The sequence below is a fragment of the Phycodurus eques genome, chromosome 4 (genome assembly GCF_024500275.1).
Source record: "Phycodurus eques isolate BA_2022a chromosome 4, UOR_Pequ_1.1, whole genome shotgun sequence".
In the NCBI taxonomy this organism is placed as follows: domain Eukaryota; kingdom Metazoa; phylum Chordata; class Actinopteri; order Syngnathiformes; family Syngnathidae; genus Phycodurus; species Phycodurus eques.
The window spans coordinates 33,621,367-33,645,373 of record NC_084528.1 but is presented as its reverse complement, the minus strand read 5'-3'; the positions used below and the strand labels follow the sequence as shown (position 1 = coordinate 33,645,373).

Genomic DNA, 24,007 nt, shown 5'->3' with positions numbered 1-24,007 from the left:
CTTCCTGCTTGTTTATTTACTTTCAAATCGTTGTTATTTGACTTGATTGTTTGGGTTCTTGGGTTCCCAAAAAAGTCAGTTAGGGTTTCAAAATTGGGTTTTAACATTTTTTTAGAATATAAAAGGTTTCAGCCTGGTTTAGTGTTTAAATTAGGGTTTCAAGCCTGGGCAGCTTTAGTATTTCAGAGTAGGGTTTGGGTTGGTGTTGGAATTGAGGGTTCGACTTTTAAATTAGGGTCTGAAGCCTAGGTTAGGGTTTTAGTTCAGAGATAGGGTTTCATGACTGGGTTGGGATCACGATTGGTTTGTCAGGGATTTGGTTGTGGCAATTTGTGACTGCAAATTGTGACTGCAATTCATTTGTTGCGTTTCAGACGTTTGCACGAGTTCTCCCAGACGGCGGAAGAATTCGCCAGCAGGAATAAACTTTTGCGTCTTTTGGACATCGTGATCGACGCTCTGGTTTGGTCCATTTCTAAGACGGGTCTTAGTAGCCAGCAGCAGACGCTGCGCCTCGGACACCTCACCATGCTCCTCTCCCACATACGACACGTCAGGTCTGCCACGCTTATTTTTAGGCTTCAAATGCACACCTCGTCTGTCCGCCATGCGGGATTCGCAAATGATGAATGTCGTCGCTGTGGGGCAGAACCCCGCACGCTCGACGACAGCAGACCCCAGCTATTCATTGCGGTAGGGGACTGACCGGGCCCGTCCGCAGATAGCAGAAATTCACAAATAGTTGACGCTCATTATAATACTTTTTTTAAAAAAACATTTAACCCCCCCCCCCCCCCCCCCAAAAAAAAAGAAGCAGGGGATCGGGCAAAAAAAACAACAAAAAAAGTAATTTGTGACCCAAATGCTGTAAAACGGCTGCTGGCAATATGGGGCACTCAGCTTTGAAAACGTCTTGCAGTTAATGAGTTACGTAGCGATCGTAGATGATTTCGGGATCCGGTTGTGTTGATGTTGGGCCGCAACGCTAAGCCACATGTTTATATCATCATCTTTTCCTTTGGGCTTGTCCCGTTAGTGGTGGCCACAGCGGGTCATCCTTTTCCATGTAAGCCTATCTCCTGCATCCTCCTCTCTAACACCAACTGCCCTCATGTCAAGCCAAGACCAAAAGCCAAAGACGTTGTGAAGATGCTGGCAGAAGCTGGTGTGAAGAGTGTGTCATTATCCAGTTAAACGAGGACTGGAACAAAATCCTCTCATTGCACTGGGTTACATTATTTATTTTTTTAAAGTCTGTTTTTTCAACTGACTTTGGACAATTTTGCATGGCTGAATCAGAAAATGACATCAGTTTCTCTTGTTCAGGTCAGGATCTTTAATGCCAAGTTGTTAACAGTTTATTAATCAACTGTTACAAACTTTGCTTAAATAAATAGTAAATTGAATAGTAGGCATTGAGAAAAGTAAGTATGTGTAAATTGAATGTCACCTCATAATTTTTCAAAATTCAGGGTATAAACCTCGGTTTATTTGGAACTCTGAAGCAAAAATACAACAAAAAGATGTGGTCATAGTTCCGAAAGTTGAGCAAAACTAAAATGTGATATTTGGATTCAACACATCCAAATTGTCCCAAATCAGCTAACAAATCTTAAAACAAATTTGTTTTTTGACCAGTGTTATTCTTGCATTAAGCAAATAGAAATAACTGCGGTAATCCCAGTTGACCTAAAACAGGAAAAGTTTAGTCTGATTTAAAAAAAAAAAAAAAGTGTATGTCCTTTTCTATATTGTATGCAAAACATCTGGTTTCAACCGGACAAAAGCAACTGTAACAATGCAGCATTTATTTATTTATTTTTTAAATTTCCTGTAAACTTGCCATTTTGGAGCTGCGAGGATTCCTCCCGGCAGCGACGATATGCAACCGGCTTCGTGTATTCTGCATGTTGAAGGTTGCTGATGGTGTTTGTGGTCTCCATAGCAACAAGGGCATGGACCACCTGTCCAGCATGAAGCGGAAGAATGTGGTCTTGGTCTACGACCTCCTCCTGGAGATGTTGGAAGCCAATACGTCAGGCGGCCCGCAGACGCCTGACGTCACAGCGTCCGACGCATACGCCCGCCGCTTGGTCTGTCGCCCGGCTGACGCGCCCCCTGCCGGACCTGCCCGGGACCCGAAGGTGACGTCCGGCGTGGCGCTCGCTCACGTGACTGACGGGTGAGGCCGGCCAAATCATTTTTCATTGCTGTTTTTAACAAAGTGTTACAGCTCGGGCTGGGCAATGTGGCCTTGAAATAAAATTCCAAGATTCTTTTAACAAAAATCCAATGTCCAATTTTAGTCCATTTTTTTGTTTTCCTTTTTCCTTTCCGCAATTTGCTTTATTTCCAAACAAACGGCCGCATAAATAATGGAAACCAGAGAATGCGATTTGCGTCAAAATTGTGTGTGAATGTGGAAAGGTTGACACTCAACTAAAATGCTGTGGAATAAATAAAGTGAATTGTTGAATTGCAGAATGTGGGGCTTGGAACGGTTTGAATCGGTCAAGAAATGTCGAAGGAAAAGCCAAACGTGAAAAAATTCTCAATGTGGAAATTGTATTCGTAAATATTTGGAAGTTGGAATCGTTTCAATCGTTAGTACATCCGCCTCGCAGTTCAGACGTCGTGGGTTCAAAACCGGGCTCCGGCCTTCCTATGCAGCGTTTGCACGTCCTCCCTGTGCCTGCGTGGCTTTCCTCCCGCATTCCAAAAACAGGCATGTTGGCTACATTGAAGACTCAAAATAGTTTTGAGGCGTGAACGCGCGTTTGTCTCGGTTAGTGTAAAGGTGCCCTGCGATTGGCTGGCGACCAGTTCAGGGTGTGCCCTTCCTTTCAATGGAAGTCAGCCGGCACACCCGCGTGTGACCGCGGTGAGGAGAAACCCTTCTGGAAAGGGACGGATTGCTCAAGAAATTGATCAAAATCTCTCCATTTGGGAATTTCATTTGGAAGATTTGGGAAAGGGCTAAACACGTTGAGGTCGGAACGCTTTGAAACGGGCGAGAAATGTGGATGGACGATGGAATCGTGACAACCAAAATTTTTATTCTGGAGAAATTGGGAATTTTACTGTTTAAAAAAAGAAAATTGAATTGTTTGTAAAATGGAAAATAGCTCCCAAGGTGTTTTGAATGAGTTGAACATTTTTTAATTTGGAATGAGAATGAGGGACATTTTTTTTTGTTTTTCATTTCTGCGAAAAGGGAGAATTTTAGTCATGTGGAAATGAAATTAAACCTTGTTACGTTTTAGGACAAATATTGTTATACAAATAAAATGCAGTTCGAGATTAATTTCAAGCCTTTATCAAGTTGTTTCAAGCAAATACATGTGTTGCAACTTTGAAAAACTTGAAATTGGTGCTGTCTTGATTGGTTGCTAATTGTTGCCCTTTTTTCCAGCTTGGTCCCCGCGGAGGCGTGGTCGTTGGATTTGGGTGACCCCGCCCCTTCCAGCTTTGGCCTTCCCGACAGTGTCGCCATGCAAACTTATTTGCAGGGCAGACTGAACTGAAAAGAGGCTTAATGTATCCCCCCCTTCCCCAAAAATTGCTGAGTCGTGATTAAAGTGAAAGTTGTTTTCGTGTTGTCCAGGTTTCCATTTCGCGACGTCCCGGAATAAAATTATTTTTTTTTTATCGTCCATTTCCAATGACGTTTCCCTTTTTTTTTTTTTTTTTTGCATGCAAGGTTGCCATGACAACAGTTGTGTTGAAAAGGCGGCGGCCTCTTTGACTGTACCGTTGGCACCTAAAAGCAGAATGTCGTGGCAAACTTGCTCATTTACGCAACATGCTTTACTCGTCTCAAGTGACTGAAATTTGTGACAATAACAAGAGACTTTGCATTTCATTTAATTTATGACAGCTAAATTTGAATTATTGGCTGACTGGAAGACAAAATGCCAATTTTGGCCTTCTCTGAGACTTGGGAGCTTTTTTGCACCACAATTTGTGTTGGAAGTGTGTGACATTGTGTTGTCGCTTTTTCACCGCTGATAGCCGCCGCATGCTAAGTCGTCTTGTCACACAAACTACACTGATGAAGCGTTTATTGGCAATGTCTGCGTACATAATTCCAGAAATCAGACAAATAAACAGTCATCCTGCACACACAATTCTTTGAAAATATTGTGCTGTTTGTGTTCTTGCCAGCGGAAGGCGCAAAGTGCAAATCACGGCACATGACAAGCTTGTCAAAAATCAAAAAACTAAAATTGTATAACGACTCCAATACTTTACTCAAAAGGTGTTGAGTTTTTTTTGTCATTTGTAGGTTGAAGTTAGCTAGCTAACTAGCAGCTAAAATGTTTTGTCATTTCCTGGCAAAAACAAAAAGCGTAAATTATTTTTTTGTCAATACGCTAGCTTGTTTAGCTAACGCTGTCCATTAGCGTCCTACTTCTGACACACACAAAAATATAACACAGCAAACCAATTATGTTTCCCCCAACTTCTGACACACACAAATAAAACACAGCAAACCAATTATGTTTCCTACAACTTCTGACACATGCAAAAATAAAACACAGCTAACCAATTATGTTTCCCCCAAAGTAATCAATGGAAGCAAAGATACAAAATTCATTGAAAATATTCCATTGTATTTGTCCATTTTGCAGATGGCCTCAAAGGCTGATGCTAAAATAGTTGCACCACTATATTCATCGTTCACGCAAAATGTGTGTTTTCAAAAATTTAACCTTCATTCAAAAATCTTTTACAAGGGTGTCCCACTCAAGACTGAAGTTGATTTGGAAAAGGAGTCCTAATGTTCTTGAAGGTTTTTTTTTTGATAAAAGACTACATTAAAAATGTAAGAGTTGAGAAAAAGACAACACGAGAATATAGTTATAATATTTTGAGATTATATAATTATGGTCTGTCAAAAAAGTCTTATTTTAGTTTTAAAGTCGCAATGTTCTGAGAATAAAGTTTTAAGAATTTTTGTGATGATGAAATAAAGTTGAGTAGAACAAGACCAATGTCCGAATGTTACGGCAATTGTCGTAATGTTGCAAAAAACGTTCCATGTTGAGGAAAAAAAGCCGTTTTGGGCTGGAAAATTTGCACAATGTTATAAGAAGAGTGTGTTTACGTTGTATGGGAACATGATAAATGGCATTATGTACAAGATTTAACAATTTGAAGTCCACAAACTTTTTCAATTATAATTTCCCTTTTGGAATAAATCAACCCATTTGCGTTACATTTGTTATGAAAATCCAACTAGAAAATAGTGGAGTGTCTTTGCTTATGGCTTTGAAGCAAACAAACAACATTCTTAAATACACACGCACACACATGGCGGGGGGTGGGTTGTTGTCACGTGGGCGGGGGTCCATTGGTGTAGCGCAGCATGGGGTAGAAGGACCGCGCAAAGTTGTTGGTGAGCGAGCAGCTGTAGTAGGATGGCTCTTGCGCGGGTGCCGCCACGAAGCACGCCAACGCCAGCACCAGCGCCAACAAGACATGCAGCGGGAACGCCGCCCGCACCACGCGGTACAGGAGATGCCGGCGGCGGGAGGGGGCCGCGACCTCGGCGACCTCAGCCCTGGATGCAAACAAACAGCAACATGCAAAAGTTGGATGGGAACAAATTCCCAACTTTGGCCGGAAGCTGAGTCCCAAAACCTTTGTACGCATTGTGAAGACCTCAATTTGAATTACGAGCAGTGGTGCCTTGATGTATGACTTTTCCGTGGTTAGACTGATATTTTTTTTTGCTTTCATTTGCGAGTGCAGACTTGCGCAACGGGCGCTGTTTGGTGGTAGTGAACTCATAAGCAGCACTTTGGCAAATTGTGAGGAATTGTCCAAAAAAAGCTTTGTTCCTACCCCCGGCTGAAGTTTACTCGAAAACTAAATAGAAAACCAAGACAATTACACACCGCTAGCTTAATGCTGACACTAATAGCATCTATATTGTTGTGCTTTAACTCCTGAAGCAACGGCTTGAACACAAACGGTGCAGCAACATGTACACCGCCAATCTAACAGTACTCGCAGTCATATATTCTTTATCCTCTCCAAAGAACTAGTATTAGTGCCGTACGGATGAGCTCAGAAAGGCATTAAGGTGTTATTATGACTTGAGTTAAAGGAAGGACACGCCCCACAGCAATATGATTGGCTGCTGCATCCAGTCAACCATACTGCAGCTGGGCTCGTCGTGGGACTCATATGCTTCAATGAACAGTATCTAACTGTCTGTTCAGGCACACCAGAAGGAGCAAGTGTGACAAAATCGTTTGAATTCTATGTTCTGATGTCATTTGTGTATGTTTTTATTAAGTGCAACATTGTAGAGTGCTAGTATTCTTTCATTAAAAAACAAAAATTTCAGATTTTGTTTTTTTTTTGTCATGGAACGAATGAATTCAACTCGCATTTTTTAGAAAATACTAACGTGAGCCTCTATCCACTCGCGATGCACTTTTCCAAATGTGTGACTTCCAACCGTCTTCATGTTGTCGTTTCCAGAATGCAGGTTTAAAAGAACAAAAAACAACAACAACAATATACCTGTACCTTCTTCCCACGTCTGACTGTGGGTCATCTATTGGCTCCTCCTCTTCCTGGTGACACACACACACAAAATGTCACAATCATGTTTGTTAGCGTTCAGCAGAGGGTACCATCAAGTTCAACATTCTGAGACATACTTTGTGGTGTTTGAGGGTGTTGAGGTCTTGGTTCAGGTCACTGAGGCGTTCGTGGACGTGCCTGAGGAGCAGTTTCATCTTGTTGCTGACCACATGAACTTTCTCCTTGGCTTGCACGCAATCCTCATGGTCCCGGCCCGCCTCCAGGAGGAGCTGCGTGCCAACAGCGTGAAGCGACGCCACAGCCTCCTGGCGCTCCTGCAGTCCCTCCTGCAACCCCTAAGGGGGCGACGCAGAGCTCACTTAAAGCGACACGTTGTACGAGATCCCCAAGTGGCGCGCCGCGTTCTTACCTGCAGCTCATCACGTTGCTCCAGCAGGGCGGCGTAAGAGGGTGACAGGCGCCGCTCGCTGATCTCGCTTAGTTTTTGCTCAACTTGAGCGAGCCACAAAAGCAACGAATGCAGCGACTCGTGGAACTCCTGAGAGAAAAAAAAAATCGAATGCAAACCAACAACAAGACGTGCAAGTCGTTTTACTCCACCTGACACTGTATGAGCGCGGCGTGAAGCCCCGCCTCCCAGCGCTCTAGAGCGCGGCAGGCTCGCATCCAGCTGTGATTAGCTGAGCTAAGCCCCACTTTCAGCTGCTTTAGCTGCTCGCTGTCGTCGTCGCGACCGGCGAGCAGGAAGTGACGACTGGCCAGGTTGACCGAGATCATCGAACGCTTGTGCAGGCAGAATGCCCGCTGCATCTCCTGGGAAAAAGAAAATGACATATCAGCACAAGAGTAGAGAATGCTTTTTATTGTCACTGTACATACGCACGTAAACAAAATTGTTGGTACTCCTCTGCTATTGAAAGAAAAAATTGTCACAGATATAACATAAATAAGACAACAGAAATAATAAATCAAAGATCAAACTTCACCAATGGAAATCAGACATTGCTTTTGAATTGTGGCTCAACAGAATTATTTTTAAAAACAAACTCATGAAACAGGCATGGACAATAATTATGTTAGCCTTAACTTCATGTTTTGTTGTACAGCCTTTTGAGGCTCCAATCACTGCGAGCAAAGGATTTTTTTAACTTTGGACTTGTGCACATGTCAGCAGCTATTTTGGCCCGCTCTTCATGAGTAAACTGCTCCACTTGTCTCAGGTTTGAAGGGCGCTTTCTCCAGATGCCTTGTTTCAGCTCCTTCCACGGACGTTCAACGGGATTTCGATCAGGGCTGATCGAAGGCCGCTTCAGAATAGTCCTAGGTTGGCTGTTTTTCGCTGTGTGTTTTGGCTCGTTATCCTGTCGCAAGACCCATGACCTGCGACTGAGACCTACCTTTCATTTCTCTGTAGAATATCTTGATAGTCTTGAGAGTTCATTGTACCCTGCACAGCTTCAAGACACCCTGTGCCAGATGTAGTAAAGCAGACCCAGAACATAACAGAGGCTCATCCATGTTTCACAGTAGAGACAGTGTTCTTGTCTTGCTTTTATGCTTAATTTTTTGCATCTGTAACGATAGAGCTGATGTGCCTTCTGCAAAACGATCCAGTTTTGTCTCTTGTCCATAGGACATTCCTTCCAGAAGCTCTGCGGCTTGTCAACATGCAGTTTGGTGAATTCCAGTCTGGCTTTTTGATGATGTTTTCAGAAGTGGTGTCCTCCTTGGTCGTCTCCCATGAAGTCCACTTTGGCTCAAACAATGACGAATGGTGCGATCTGACACTGATGCACCTTGATCTTGGAGTTCACCTTGAAATTTCTTCAGAGGTCGTTCTGGGTTGTTTTTTTACCATTGATATCCTTCTCTTCAATTTGTCATCAATTCTCCTCCTGCGCCCACATCACGTGGATGTTCAATTTTGAAATAATATGTACAACTGTAGTCACAGGAACATCAAGCTGCTTGGAGATGGTCTTATAGCCTTTAGCTTTAATGTGCTTGTCTAGAATTTTCTAACGTCCTGAGATAACTCTCTCCTTTGTTTCCTCCTGTCCATGTTCAGTGTTGTACACATCATTGCTGTGTCCAAAATCACTCATTGGCCTGTGACCACTATATAGTGCACGTGGTGACAGCCCATGTCACCAAACAGCACAGTGATGACTTGTCAGCCTTTAAATAGGCCTATTGACTGATTACAAGTTTGAAGACACATGTGATGCTAATTAGAGGACACACCCTGTTTGAACATGTTCCAATTATGGTCAAATTATTTTCAATCTCTTCTAGGGGAACCATCATTTCTGTCCAGGCCTGTTTCATGTTTTTTTTTTTTTTTTTTTTTTTTTCCCCAAAAGCAATGTCTGATTTTCATTGCTTTATTTTCATTTTTCCGTTTCATTTTTTATAACTTTTGTCAGATTCCAGATATTTCTGTGACCACTGTGGGTTTTTCCTTTCATTAACAGAGGAATACCAACAATTCTATCCAGGTGTGTAAATGAGACTCAAAGCAGCTCCTTCCCCAGTGCAGATATATATGTAAAATATAAAAGTTAAAAATATACAATATTTACTACAAATATTAAAATAATAATGCAAGAAGATAAAGAAAAGAATCGTGGTCTCAGTAATAGTATCAGATTGTAGTTTTCCAGACACACAGACAGTCTAAACTCAATTTTAAACTCATTTAAAAAAAAAAAAACCTTCCCGAACCCCATCGACACTCATTTGAAACTCAGCCTGAACCTGAACAAAACACATTTGAAACTCTCTAAACCTGATTCAATCTCATTCAAAACCCTGTCTACACCTGATCGAAACACATTTAAAACTTTCTTGACCGATGGAAACTCATTTGAAACTCAGTTTGAACCCAATCGAAAATAACGCAATCTAAACTAATTTAAAACTGAATGTGGGGCCTTTGAATGTTGGGACTATGACGGGAAAAGCTCAGGAGTTGATTGACATAATGATTAGGAGAAAGGTTGATATATTCTGTGTCCAGGAGAGCACGTGGAAAGTCAGTAAGGCTCGAGGCTTAGGGGCAATGTTCAAATTATTTTACCATGGTGTAGATGGGAAGTTAAATGGAGTAGGGTGTTTTTTTTAAAGGAAGAGTTAGCTAAGAATGTCTTGGAGGTGAAAAGAGTGTCCGATCAAGTGATGAGGCTGAAACTTGAATTTGAGGGTGTTATGTATAATGTGATTAGGGGCTATCCCCCACAGGTAGGATGTGACCTCGAGGTGAAAGAGAAATTCTGGAAGAAGCTAGATGAAGTAGTTGTGAGCATTCCAAACACAGAGAGAGCTGTGATTGGTGCAAATTGGAATGGACATGTTGGTGAAGGAAACAGGGGTGATGAAGAAGTGATGGGTGAGTTCAGCATCCAGGAAAGGAACTTGGAGGGACAGATGGTGGTAGCCATCCAACAAGGATGGCAATGGCTGGAGCGAACACTTTTTTCCAGAATAGGCAGAAACATAGGATGACCTCCAAGAGCGGTGGTAGAAGCACGCAGGTGGATTACATCTTGTGCAGACGAAGTCATCTGAAGGAGGTTACTGACTGTAAGGTAGTGGTAGGGAGCATGTGGCTAGACAGCATAGGATGGTGGTGTGTAAGATGACACTGGTGTTGGGGAGGAAGCTTAAGAAGACAAAGGCAGAGGAGAGAACCATGTGGTGGAAGCTAAGAAAGTAAGAGTTGTGCAGCTTTTCGAGAAGACGTGAGACAGGCTCTCAGTGGACAGGAGGAACTTCCAGAACACTGGACAACGACAGCCTATGTCATCAGAGAGAGAGGCAGTAGAGTACATGGTGTATCTTGCAGGAATGGGGAGAAGGAGACTTGGTGGTGGAACCTCAAAGTACAGGAAATCATACAAGGAAAGAGGATCGCTCAGAAGAAGTGGGACACTGAGAGGACTGAGGAGAGGAGACAAGAGTACACAGAGATGTGACGTAGGGCCAATATAAAGGTGCTTAGAATTCAGGCCAAAAAAGTTGTCTTGATCTCATCAGACCAGAGAATCTTATTTCTCACCATCTCGGAGTCCTTCAGGTGTTTTTTAGCAATCTCCATGCGGGATTTCACGTGTCTTGCACTCAGGAGAGGGTTCCGTCAGGCCACTCTGCCATAAAGCCTCAACTGGTAGAGGGCTGCAGCGATGGTTGACTTTCTAGAACTTTCTCCAATCTCCTGACTGCATCTCTGGAGCTCAGCCACAGTGATCATTGAGTTCTTGTTTACCTCTCTCACCAAGACTCTTCTCCCCCGATTGCTCAGTTTGGCCAGACGGCCAACTCTAGGAAGGGTTCTGGTCTTCCTAAGAGTCTTCCATTTAAGGATTATGGAGGCCACTATGCTCTTAGGAACCTTAAGTGCCGCAGACATTTTTTTGTAACCTTGGCCAGATCTGTGCCTTGCCACAATTCTGTCTCTGAGCTCTTCAGGCAGTTCCTTTGACCTCATGATTCTCATTTGCTCTGGCACTGAGAGCTACAAGGTCTAATATAGACAGGTGTGTGGCTTTCCTAATCAAGTCCAATCAGTATAATAGAAAACAGCTGGACTCCAATGAAGGTGAAGAACCATCTCAAGGATGATCAGAAGAAATGGACAGCACCTGGGTTAAATATATCAGTGTCACAGCAAAGGGTCTGAATGCTTACGGCTCTGTGATATTTCAGTTTTTCTTTTTTAATAAATCCTAAAATTGCATGTTAAATAGCAAAGGCAGTAGTCCAAACCTGATTTAATCCCATTCAAGACTGTATAAACCTGATTGAAACCCTTTCAAATGTAGTCTAACTGATTTAATAAAAGGAATAAACTGAAACCCCAAACCAGAGGAGAAATTCCTAGGCAAGACAACGAGTCTGAAAAAGAAGATGGAGACAACCTTGAGCGTCCTGACGTTGTCTTCGAAGTGTCTGACACCGGTGGAGGGCGGGATCGTCTGCAGCGCCTCCAGATCGGGGAGATTCCTGTTCAGCCAGGAAGTGACGTCACTGAGGTCAGTGCTGAACTGGTGCCATTGCTGCGGGTTCTGATGGACCTCCGTCTCCTGCTGGACCTTCTGGGCCTGCACTACCTCCCAGCGCTCGATCACACCTACACGCACCACCACCAACGCCATGAAGATTATTACCATGAGCCAATTTCATCACTCAGTAGGCATTTTTATTCAGTGGACCTGGATAGGTCCGAAAAGTCGACTAAAAATCCTTTTGTAGTGATTAGGGAGTCAGAATGAGAGAATGATCATTCACCCATCTAATCACCCGAAACATTACATACGCATTTTTATATGGACTACATAGTTGACTCAAGGGCTGAAATCAAACACTCCCTAATCACAATACTGGGAATTTATATAGTCATCATTAGAATGGAAAATAGTTTTGTAACACTGCTTGCCTGCAACCAGCAGAGGTGCAGAGGACTTAATTTCATAAGCTTTGCTTCTGCCCTTTTATATTTAGCCTGTATTTTTTTTTTTTTTTTGCCATTTGCAAATCTGCTTTTTTAAATTTGGTTTAAATACATTTTCAACTACCACATGGGCCACCATATAATGGATAAAGAGTGATTCCCAACAATGCTTGGCTCTTACCCGTTCCCGTGTGTTTAGGCGTGGTGCCACTGGTCAAACCCGGTAGATTCGCTAGAAGTGGACCTTCCACTTTCTGCTCGTCGTCAAGGAGCAACTTGACTCGCTTGACGTCATCGATGCTTCCACTGCACTCGGACATCAGCTTCACCTGGTCACATGACCGCACATCAATAACACCAAAAGTCATCTGCTCGGATGCGACGCTTCCTTACGTAGCCCTGCTGGTGGATTGAAGTACTGCAGACATGTCGGCTAAGCGCCGTCCTCAATGGGGAGGCAGGACGATGCCAGCTTGGCGTGTCACTCGCGGACTTCACTGTGGAAAAAAGCTGTTAAGGTCTATTCGGGGGTTCTGGACAGGAGGATCTTTCAGGAAGTAGCCAGATTTAGGAGGAGCATTGTGGTTTTTGTACTGGCTGTGGAACAGCGGACTTACAACCTCATGTATATAATTTGGTCCACATTGCCGGCGGTAAGTCAGATTCGTTTCCAGTTAACGTTGGACTCTGCCAAGGATGTCCTTTGTCACAGTTCTGCATGTAACTTTTATGGGCAGCATTTCTATACGCTACCAAGGCACTGAAAGGTTACGGTTTGATGGCCTCAGTATTTGTCTCTTGCTTTTTACAGATAATGTGGTTCCGTTGGCTTCATAAAGCCACTGGAGTGGTTTTCAGCCAAGGGTGAAGTGGCTGGGATGGGAATCAGCATCTCCAAATCTGAGGCCATGGTACTCAGTCGCAAAAGGGTGGAGGGCTGACTCTGGGTCAGCAATGAGATTCTGCCCTATGTGGAGGAGTTCAAGTATCTTGGGGTCTAGTTTACTAGTGAGGGAAGAATGGAATGGAAGATCGACAGGTGGATCTGTGCTGAGTCGAAAGGCAAAGCTCTCAATTTACCAGTTGATCTACATTCCTACCCTCACCTGTGGTCACGAGTTGTGTATTGTGACCGAAATAACAAGATGGCGGATATAAGCGGTCAAAATGAGTTTCCTCCGCAGGGTGTCCGGGCTCTCAGAGATAGGGTTTGAAGCTCGGTCATACGGGAGGGGCTCAGAGTCAAGCCGCTGCTCCTCCGCATTCAGAGGCGCCAGATGAGGTGGCTCAGGTTCAGGCATCTGATTAGGATGCCCACTGGACACCTCACACCGAGGGGAGTCGATGGGGACGACACAGGACAACCCCGGATAAGTGGAAGAAAGAGTTTGTTTATCTGGTTGGTTGGATGGTTGGATGGATGAATTGATGAGAGTGAAAATATGCCAGAGCAATAAAGGCTCAAATACAGATAACAGAAAAATCGAACTACAGTGCCTTGAAAAAGTAATGGCCCCCTTCTCAAATTCTTACATTTTTGCATAGTTTCCCCACTTTAAGAACACATGTAAACATCAGACAAAAATAACCCAAGTGAACTTAAAATGCTGTTTTTAAATGGTGATTTGATCATTTATTAAGAACAAAAAAACTATTCCAAGTTACCTGGCCCTGTGTGAAAATGTAATGGCCCCCTAAACCTAAGAACTGGTAGGGCCATCCTCAGCAGCATAGAAGTGGCAATGAATCTTTCACATCTCTGTGGAGATATTTTGGCCCACTCTTCCTTGCAGAATTGCTTGAGTTCATCAAAAATGGAGGGTTTTCGAGCATGAACGGCCTCTTGAAGGTCATGCCATTGCATTTCAATTGGATTCAAGTCTGGACTTTGACTAGGCTATTCCAAAACCTTCATTTAGTTTTTTTCAAGCCGTTCAGAAGTTGACTTGCTGGTGTGTTTGTATTTTTGATCGTTATCCTGCTGCAGAACCCAAGTGGGCTTCAGCTTGAACATTCTCCTTCAGGATTTTCTGTTAAAGAGCAGAATTCATGGTTCCATAAATCAGAGCAAGTTGTGCAGGTCCTGAGCAGCCCAAGGCCATCACACTACCACCACCATGTTTGCCTGTTGCTAGGATGTTCTTTTTCTGAAATGCTGTGCTACATTTGATGAAACGAGACACACACCTTCCAAAAAGCTCAACTTTAGTCGTTAGTGCATATAATATTCTCCCAAAAGTCTTGGGAATCATTCAGATGTTTTTTTTTTTTTTTTTTTTTTTTGCAAAAGAAAGATGAGCCTTTGTTGTTTTTGGTCAGCAGTGATTTTGGCCTTGGAAACCATTTTTGCCCAGTCTTTTCCTTCTTGTTGTGTCATGAACACTGACCTAAACTGAGGCAAGGGAGGCCTGCAGTTCTTGATGTCCTGAGTTCCTTTGTGGCCTCCTGGATGAGTCATTCTTTTGGGGTAATCTTTGTAGGCCAGCCACACCCTCGGAAGGTTTACTACTGTTCTATAATTTCTCCATTTGAGGTTAATGGCTCTCCCTATGGTTCACTGGAACCCTAAAGATTTAGAAATGGCTTTTATAACCCTTTCAAGACTGACAGATGTCAATTACTTTATTTCCCGACTGTTCTGGAATTCTTTTTTAAGATCTTTTGTCCGACTTGATTTTGTCAAACAGATTCTGTTGTGTGATTTCTTGATTGAACAGGTCTTGAGGTAATCATCAGGCTTGGGTATGATCCAAAATAATGTGATTAGCCACAATTAATTCATGATTTAACTTTAATTTAACTTTAATTTTTTCACACAGGGCCAGGTAACTGAACAGTTTTTTTCCTTAAGAAATGAAATCACCATTTAAAAACAGCATTTAAGTACACCTGTGTAATATTTGTCTGATATTTACATTTGTTTAATTATGTGAAACAAAGTGGGGAAATATAAAAAAATGTCAGAATATATGAGAAGGGGGCCAATACCTTTTCATGGCACTGTAAAAAGATAAGAGACACAAAGTATTTGTATTTGTTTACTTCCCCCCATTGATGTTACCTGACAGGGTGCTGAAGAATGCGACGTCCTCGGTGTCCTCGTCGTCTTCGTGTGATGAGGACCCTCCCACGTCCACCGTGTGGTCCCATTCCAGCGGGATGGAGTCCACGCTGACGGGCGTCTCTCTTCCAGAATGTTCCAGAGGCGGCACCAGAAGCTGGCACGAGGTCTGGCGTTCGGCCGCGTCCTTCTTGAATGAGTCGCTCCACGAAGACACCGCGCCGCTCGCTTCGGCAGGGTTCTCCTGGTCAGACAGTTCCTCCTCCAGCACCTCAACCTACAGGAAGCCGGACGTTAGAATTGGAGATATTGCACGAGTTCTTGAAGTTGTCTGCGGACTTGGTGATGAAGTGGGTTAGGTTACTGACTGGGCGGCGGCAGACCAGCCGATGGTGGAAACGTGCCACACGGCCAAACACTTCCTGGCAATACGAGTGCAGTTCCTCCAGCTCTTCCTCGATGAGCGCCGCGTCCAAAGGAGCGCTCTTCTGAATCAGGTTCTCGCCAAACACGATGAGGGCGTCGATCTTGTTGGCATTGAGCGTAATCTCATGCTGGAAGGCCTATGCGACAAACAAGAAGGTTAGTTTTGTCAGGTGACGCTTGAGGCCAGGTGGGGGTCGGCGAACCCGCAGTACCTTCATCTGCCTCATTTTGTCCTCCATGTCGCTCTCGGAGAAGTGCTCCACGTCGGTGAGCTGCAGGTCCATCTCTGTCAGCCACATTAGGATTCCCTCGCGAGTGCCCTCAAAATCTTCTCTCTGCGACGTGAAGTGCTGAACAACAACAACATTAACATCAGCATCGACAAGATCGGTCTGTGTTGATTCTCAAGTCAATGTGGCCGTGATAACCCGCAACGACAGAATCGAGGTAAATAAGACTCTTCTGGTTTGTTGAACACGTGAATCAAAGCCTTCTGCTTCTTCAGTTCTACAACCCAAATTCCAATAAAGTTGGGACATTGTGTTAAACATAAATAAAAACAGAATACAATGATTTGCAAATCATGTTCAACCTATATTTAATTGAATACAGTAAAAAGACAAGATATTTAATGTTCAAACTGATAAACTTGATTGTTTTTAGCAAATAATCACAAACTTAGAATTTTATGCCTGCAACACGTTCCAAAAAAGCTGGGACAGGTGGCAAAAAAGACTGAGAAAGTTGAGGAATGCTCATCAAACACGTGTGGTGAAGGTGAACAGGCTCATTGGGAACAGGTGGGTGCTATGATTGGGTATAAAAGGAGCTTCCCTGAATTGCTCAGTCATTCACAAGCAAAGATGGGGCGAGGTTCACCTCTTTGTGAACAAGTGCGTGAGAAAATAGTCGAACAGTTTAAGGACAATGTTCCTCAACGTACAATTGCAAGGAATTTAGAGATTTCAACATCTACGGTCCATAATATCCTCAAAAGGTTCAGAGAATCTGGAGAAATCACTGCATGTAAGCGGCAAGGCCGAAAACCAACATTGAATGACCTTCGATCCCTCAGGCGGCACTCCATCAAAAACCAACATCAATGTGTAAAGGATATCGCCACATGGGGTCAGGAACACTTCAGAAAACCAATGTCAGTAAATGCAGTTTGGCGCTACATCCGTAAGTGCAACTTGAAACTCTACTTTGCAAAGCAAAAGCCAATTATCAACAACACCCAGAAACGCCGCCGGCTTCTCTGGGTCTGAGCTCATCTAAGATGGACCGATGGAAAGTGGAAAAGTGTTCTGTGGTCCAACGAGTCCACATTTCAAATTGTTTTTGGAAATTGTGGACGTCGTGTCCTCCGGGCCAAAGAGGAAAATAACCATCTGGACAGTTATGGACGCAAAGTTCAAAAGCCAGCATCTGTGATGGTATGGGGCTGTATTAGTGCCAGGCACCATTAATGCTGAAAGATACATACAGGTTTTTGAGAAACATATGCTGGCATCCAAGCAACGTTTTTTTTCATGGACGCCCCTGCTTATTTCTACAAGACAATGCCAAACCACATTCTGCACGTGTTACAACAGCGTGGCTTCGTAATAAAAGAGTGCGGTGGGAAAGAATTACACCTACAAAGCTTAAAAAATTAGCATCCTCAGTTCCCAAACGTTTATTGAATGTTGTTAACAGAAAAGGTGATGTAACACAGTGGTAAACATGACCCTGTCCCTGTTGTTGACCAATACTGGCCACTTATGCCAGAGTAGCATCTGCCCCATTTGCACACTGACTGAGGAGTATCTGCAACATTTGCACAATCAACATTGTCCCAGATTATTCCACTACTCATGACTTTAAACTGCATACACTCCCTGAAGTCTCGGCGCCCTTTGCACAATGGTCATTGCACCGGACTATTGCGAGATTAGTCATTGTAACTTTGCATCTTTTTGCACAATTGTCAAAAAAAAAAGTATGTACCGGCATTACCAAGTAAATTAGCAACCCTTTATAGCTTAGTGACTGTTGTAACTTTGCATCTTTTTGCACAATTGTCAAAAAAAAAAATTATGTACCGGCATTACCAGATAACTAGCAACCCTTTATAGCTTAGTGACAGTTTTTCTCAATGTCTTTATGTCTCACAAGTGTTCTCTGTCAATTGACTGTCTATTGTCACACGAGAGCGGCTCCAACTACCGGAGACAAATTCCTTGTGTTTTTTGGACATACTGGGCAAATAAAGATGATTCTGATTCAATTAAATATAGGTTGAACATTATTTGCAAATCATTGTATTGTTTTTATTTATGTTTAACAAAACGTCCCAACTTCTTTGGAATTGGGGTTGTAAATTTCAGCTGCGGAGTCTCCTTTTACTCTCTGGTGGCTGGGGGGCTGGCATTGGGTCCCTGCCTCACCGGGTGGCCAGTTGTCAGGACGCCTCGGTAGGGCCGGCAGACCGCCCTGGGTCCCTCCTGCTCTCGGGTGGACCCCTGGGCCCGATCCTGGCCCTCGATTGACTGGGTGGGGTCCTCAGCCTCCGCGGTGTGGGCACAGCAATTACAGGACACTTCTGTCAGTCTTTGTGCATGTAAAATGGTGTCAATTCACTTGCATGTGTCCGCAGGTACACACCCCTGGGACTCTTTCAATGGGTGTGGGGCCACTCACTTACTGCGACAAATAACGGCCTCTTTATACTCCTGGGCTCATCCGGCCGACAATGCCCGCATTACATCACATGACCGACAAATCGGCCCTCGCGGCCCTCTGGGTAGCTTGACGCGCACACGGCAAAAATAGTTGCTGTGTGTAGAATGCTGCGGAGATCATCTCTCGTGATTGGTCCGTTTTAGTCACATGCTGTGATGATGTAATCAGCGTTCCTCCCGGTTCCACATAGCAGCTACGCCGCCGCCTTCTCGATCGATTTTGCAGCATAATTAAACGCATCATCTGGTCATCTAGGTCCATTTGTTCAAGCAGACTGTTCCACGGTCACCATTGTTGTTGCTTTGTTCCTTGTTACGGAAAGGAAAGGACGGAAAGGAAAGGAAAATGGGTACCGGAAATGGCCACACAATAAAGGAAACTCCACCCTGTGGCGTCCTAGCCAATACCAGCCGTAGCGACACCCCCGACTTGGAGGAGAACTGCAGCACACTTTCAAAACAGTGGGTGTGGGTTGCGCTCAAGTATAAAGGCATACTGCGTGTGGGATAGCCGCAGTGAGGTCAGCGCGGTCGCCGTCCGCACGAGTATAAAGAAGCCTTAAATCATGAATATGCGAATTGCTTGTGTATCCCCTCACTCATATTCTCGTCCTGTACTTTTATTATTTTATTTTATTATTTACATAGTCAATCCCACCAGACTTCAGTTTTACATTCGGGTTCACGACCCTTGTCCTGCATATGCTTCTTCTCCTGTCCTTGTCCTGTTCCAGCTTGTCCTGTCCTTCCCTCACAGGGTGTGGCACTACAGCCCCCATGCAACACTATTTAATGTTTCATTGTTGTAGATAATGGAATGACTTTTCTCATCCTGTTTACAATTAGTGCTTTTTCTTTCTTCGTTTCTCTCTCCCCTCTAGAAACTTTGTTCTGTTCGACTCTTGATTCTCAATAAACTTCAATTATAATACTAAGAAACAACAGCGGAAGCTTAAAAACTCCACTGGGACAGTAAAACTGTTCCGGCATAAAAGGGATACAGATCTTCCATTCTGCTTGACCTAACAGCCAAACAGGAGAAAAAAAAAAAAAAAAAACTGCTGGTGTGAAAGAAACCATCTAAATCCAACTAGAAAGCGAGGAAGAGGAGCTTTACGCCATCAATTATCATCAGTCATACCATCGGCAAAGTGGACACTAACGAGCTTTATTGCTACCAGGCTAGAGAATGATCGGTTGGTATGCCATTCGCTCATTCCCCAGCCACACCTGGCAGCAACAATAACAATCCTCATGTGACCGCCCTCACCAGAAGCATAAATAGGGGAACGCCACGTGCAATATTTAGAAGATATTTAGATTAATAGGACACTGGCCAAATTAACGTGCATGGCTTGATTGGTAGTAATGAATTAGTTGAACGGCGAAATGTGACAAAAAGATATTAAAAAAATACACCTTAATTTGTTGCCCTTTAAGAGCAACATTTTTGATCAAACGGGCGCATCCATCTCGGCTGCTAATCATGGAAGTGACATCACACGTTGCAAAACGCCAACACACGTTTGACAACGAAGAGGAGACAAAAAACTGACACACTGTATAGCAAAGTGTTGTAGAGTTTTGGACAAAAATAACCCACAATGTGTGCACTGTCATAGTTTGCCACAAAAAGGATATTAACGTAGACCTCCGGTCAAGGACAAGCAAGCCTGTGTGTGTTGAAAGATTTCACACCCAAGGATTACAAAAATTTAATAGAAACTAAAATGGGGCAGGCCACCTGGCTGAGATTAAAACCCAATGGCGTGCAAAGTGTTTTTAACAAGCCAGAGGTGGGAGCTGATCAAGCGAAGGAAGAGCCCGTAGCGACAATTTCTGCTCTTAGCGACTGTTGCCAATCACGTGTGCAACATCCAGGAGAAGTGAGAACCGAATGAAGACGAAGGGAGGCGTGTTAGCAAAGGCCACACACACAATTACACTCCACACACTCAATTCATGTGAATAAATCTTGGCAGAATACTGAACGGCGACCGATTGTATCGCATCCTGCTGGGATTAGCGAGAGATGAGGCCACCGGGATTAGTTTAGCAAACATGTAGCCGGATCCTTCATGTGGAAACGCTCTTTTGTCTACCTGATCTCTTCATCCCTCCATGCGAAGCTAGGCTCAATGTCACAGCGTTGAGGGCGCCGCTGGTCGGACACCCGCAAGGGACGGACGCGACTTTTCTCTCGATGCCGACGGATGTCGGACATTTGGAGATTCAAAAGGTCACCCCCACCCCCTAAAAAAAAAGTCTTCTTGGGTTACAAGCGGTCGAGACAAATACGGACGTGGAGGCGACCGCTCCATCTGCTCACCCGAAACTGTTTGTTACTTTTGCTCCCCAAAAAATGGCAATGGAGTGTTTAGTGGTATCAGTAAAAAAAAAGTGAGTCTAATGCAGGGGTGTCAAACTGATCTTTGTCATCGTAGTTATGGTTTCCCTCAGAGGGGCCGTTATAAAAGTGAAGCATGGGTTGCTGTGGCTCAGGTAGAGCGGGTCATCCAGTGACCGTAGGGTCGTTGGTTCGAATTCCGGCTCCCAATGTCTGCATGTCAAAGTGTCCTTGGGAGAGACACTGAACCCTAATATGCTCCCTGTGGGCCTGGCAGCGCCCTGCATGGCAGCAGCCACCCATTGGTGTCTGAATGTGTCTGTGAATGGGTAAATGTGAGGCTTTGTAAAGCGCTTTGGGCACTGTGATGGTGTAGAGAAAGCGCTATAGAAGTGCTGTCCGTTTACCATTTAAATGCATGATTGCCTCATATGAATGCATACAGTATACTCAAGAAATTGATCGAGAACTATTTTGAAATCAGAAACCAGTAAAAACCTGTTAAACTATTACTCCATCTATTTTAAGAGGGAGATTGGTAACAAAAACTGCTTGCAATAGCTCAGTGTTATTAAAAGTGAAGACAATTTGCATTTTTGGTATTTTAGCAAGAAACATGAAGTCAAAGCACATGATTTGCTTTTTTGGGTCACATAAAGGAGACGGCGGGCCGGATCTGGCTCCGGGCCTCAAGTTTGACACTTGTAATGTAATAAAAGCTGTTTTTATTGGTGCTCGAGTTTAGCATACTGACAGTCGGCAGGGTCTGACGTTAAGCCTTTCGGGCCTCCGTGAGTCACGTTGTGGTCAGAGCCTGTACTGATCAGAATCAGAATCATCTTTATTTGCCAAGTATGTCCAAAACACACAAGGAATTTGTCTCCGGTAGTTGGAGCCGCTCTAGTACAACAGACAGTCAATTTACAGAACACTTTGGGGACATAAAGACATTGACAAAAAACAATTGTGCAAAAAGATGCAGAGTCCTCTAGCACTTAGAGCAGTTCGAACGACTAATATTGCAATAGTCCGGTGCAATGACCATTGTGCAAAGGGCGCTGAGACTTCAAGGAGTGTATGCGGTTTCAAGTGACGAGTAGTGCGATCATCTGGGACAATTGTTGGTTGTGCAAATGTTACAGATACTCCTCAATCAGTGTGCAAATGGAGCAGATGCTACTCTGGCATGAGTGGCCAGTATATGCAAATAGTGCAGCATGGCGAGACAACTAGTGAGTGCACGAGTAATACATAATTGGCCCCACAGAAATGTGACAAATGTGACAACGTGACATCCCATATATCAGGATATAATACGTAAAGTTTTAGTAGTCATTATTTCTTATTTAGTGTCTTCATAATGTATTATTTAAGCTACATTAAGAAATTATTGGTACACTCGCTTTCATGGCAATGACGCTGTACTAACCTCACTAAAATCAAGGCATTGCAATTGTACAAATTAAGAATTCTTAAAATAATAAATCAATTACAAAATTATTAAAACATTTTGTAATTGATTAAAATATGACATTCCAACAATGCTTTACCTAGTGTCTTGATGTTGTGTACACAATGTATAACTAGCGATGCTCCGATCAGGCAATCCGGCATCGATAATCCTGACCGAGATGTGCAGATCACTGCTGATACGATCCTATAGATTAGCTGTACATTTTCCAATTTATTACGGTGAGTGCTATTGACGATATGATCTGACATGTTTGCTTGTGCTTGCTTCGCAGCTCTTGGGTGACTGCGCAGTGTGTGAAGGGGGGAGGGGACGCTACACTAGGGCTGAGTGATTCAGGGATCGAAAATGAGAGAGATAAATGCGACCTTGTTTCAGCAATACCCCTTACTACAAAGATTGCCTACTTAATTTGTCTGTCGTTTTCATTTCACTCATTATTACACAGTCCTGTGGAAAAGGTTTGACTAACTTCATGGAGCTAACAAATCTATCATTCTATCTATTGAGCTCCCTGTCTGTCTAAACCCTATTTATACAGTATAGCGCTTTTCGAGGCACTCAAAGACCCATCCATCCATTTTCTACCGCTTATCCGAGGTCGGGTCGCGGGGGCAGTAGCTTTAGCAGGGATGCCCAGACTTCCCTCTCCCCAGCCACTTCAACCAGCTCTACCTGGGGGATCCCGAGGCGTTCCCAGGCCACCCGAAAGACGTAGTCTCTCCGGCGTGTCCTGAGTCCTCCCCGGGGTCTCCTCCCAGTGGGACGTGCCCGGAACACCTCACCGGGGAGGCATCCCTGAGGCATACGAATCAGATGCCCCAGCCACCTCATCTGGCTCCTCTCGATGTGGAGGAGCAGCTGGTCTACTCTGAGATCCTCCCGGATGACCGAGCTTCTCATCCTCTCTCTAAGGGAGAGCCCGGACACCCTGCAGAGGAAACTCATTTCGGCCGCTTGTATCCGGGATCTTGTTCTTTCGGTCACGACGCACAGCTCGACTCCAAGATACTTGAACTCCTCCACTTGGGGCAGGATCTCATCCCCGACCTGGAGAGGGCATGCCACCCTTTTCCGACTGAGGACAATGGTCTCAGATTTGGAGTGCTTATTCCCATCCCAGCCGCTTCACACTCTGCTGCGAACTGCTCCAGTGAGAGTTGGAGGTCACGGCTTGATGAAGCCAACAGAACCACATCATGTGCAAAAAGCAGAGATGCAATACTGAGGCCACCAAACTGGACCCCCTCTACGCCTCGGCTGCGCCTAGAAATTCTGTCCATAAAAGTTATGAACAGAACCGGTGACAACCCTCACCAGGAATGAGTCAGATTTACTGCCGGATACGCGGATCAAACTCTGACTCCGGGAGTTCGGTACCTCATACTCCCGAATCCAGAGGCACTGTCCCCGATATCCATGCAATGTTGCAGAGGCGTGTCAACCAGGACAGCCCCACAACATTCAGAGCCTTTAGGAACTCCGGGCGAATCTCATCCACCCCTGGGGCCTTGCCACCAAGGAGCAACCCCAGAGATAACCCTAGCCCGCCTCAGAGAACCCAGACTCTGGTTCCTAATGGGAAGGCGTGTCGGTGGAATTGAGGAAGTAAGTATTCTCGCCACCGACTCACAACGTCATGAGTCGAGGTCAGCAGTGGCCCATCCCCACAATACACAGTTGGTCCTGATGACATTCCTGTGGAGGTATGGAAGCATCTAGAAGAGGTGGCTGTGGAGTTTTTGACCAGCTTGTTCAATAGAATTCTAGCGCGTGAGAAGATGCCCGAGGAATGGAGGAAAAGTGTGCTGGTGCCCATTTTTAAGAACAAGGGTGATGTGCAGAGCTGTGGGAACTAGAGAGGAATAAAGTTGATGAGCCACGCAATGAAGTTATGGGAAAGAGTAGTGGAGGCTAGAATCTGGACAGAAGTGAGTATTTGCGAGCAACAGTATGGTTTCATGCCTAGAAA

General features: G+C 44.2%; 2 protein-coding genes across 2 annotated transcripts in view; one reads left to right on the top strand and one right to left on the bottom strand.

Annotated features, from left to right (window-relative positions):
* The window catches only part of esr2b (estrogen receptor 2b), a 38,834-nt gene extending 33,817 nt beyond the window's left edge, over positions 1 to 5,017 (top strand). The window contains 4 exon segments of the mRNA XM_061675440.1: positions 375 to 392; positions 395 to 557; positions 1,946 to 2,182; positions 3,413 to 5,017. Coding sequence (XP_061531424.1) covers positions 375 to 392; positions 395 to 557; positions 1,946 to 2,182; positions 3,413 to 3,524 — 530 coding nt within the window. The 3' untranslated portion in view covers positions 3,525 to 5,017.
* LOC133401966 (nesprin-2-like) overlaps positions 4,814 to 24,007 on the bottom strand; it is a 77,569-nt gene continuing 58,375 nt past the window's right edge. Inside the window, exons 35-45 of the mRNA XM_061675500.1 lie at positions 15,707 to 15,844; positions 15,437 to 15,631; positions 15,069 to 15,345; positions 12,401 to 12,504; positions 12,189 to 12,336; positions 11,475 to 11,686; positions 7,159 to 7,371; positions 6,968 to 7,096; positions 6,675 to 6,893; positions 6,535 to 6,587; positions 4,814 to 5,563 (exon numbers count right to left, since the gene is read on the bottom strand). Of these exons, the coding sequence (XP_061531484.1) occupies positions 5,335 to 5,563; positions 6,535 to 6,587; positions 6,675 to 6,893; positions 6,968 to 7,096; positions 7,159 to 7,371; positions 11,475 to 11,686; positions 12,189 to 12,336; positions 12,401 to 12,504; positions 15,069 to 15,345; positions 15,437 to 15,631; positions 15,707 to 15,844 (1,917 nt within the window). The 3' untranslated portion in view covers positions 4,814 to 5,334. The remainder of the gene's footprint in view (positions 5,564 to 6,534; positions 6,588 to 6,674; positions 6,894 to 6,967; positions 7,097 to 7,158; positions 7,372 to 11,474; positions 11,687 to 12,188; positions 12,337 to 12,400; positions 12,505 to 15,068; positions 15,346 to 15,436; positions 15,632 to 15,706; positions 15,845 to 24,007) is intronic.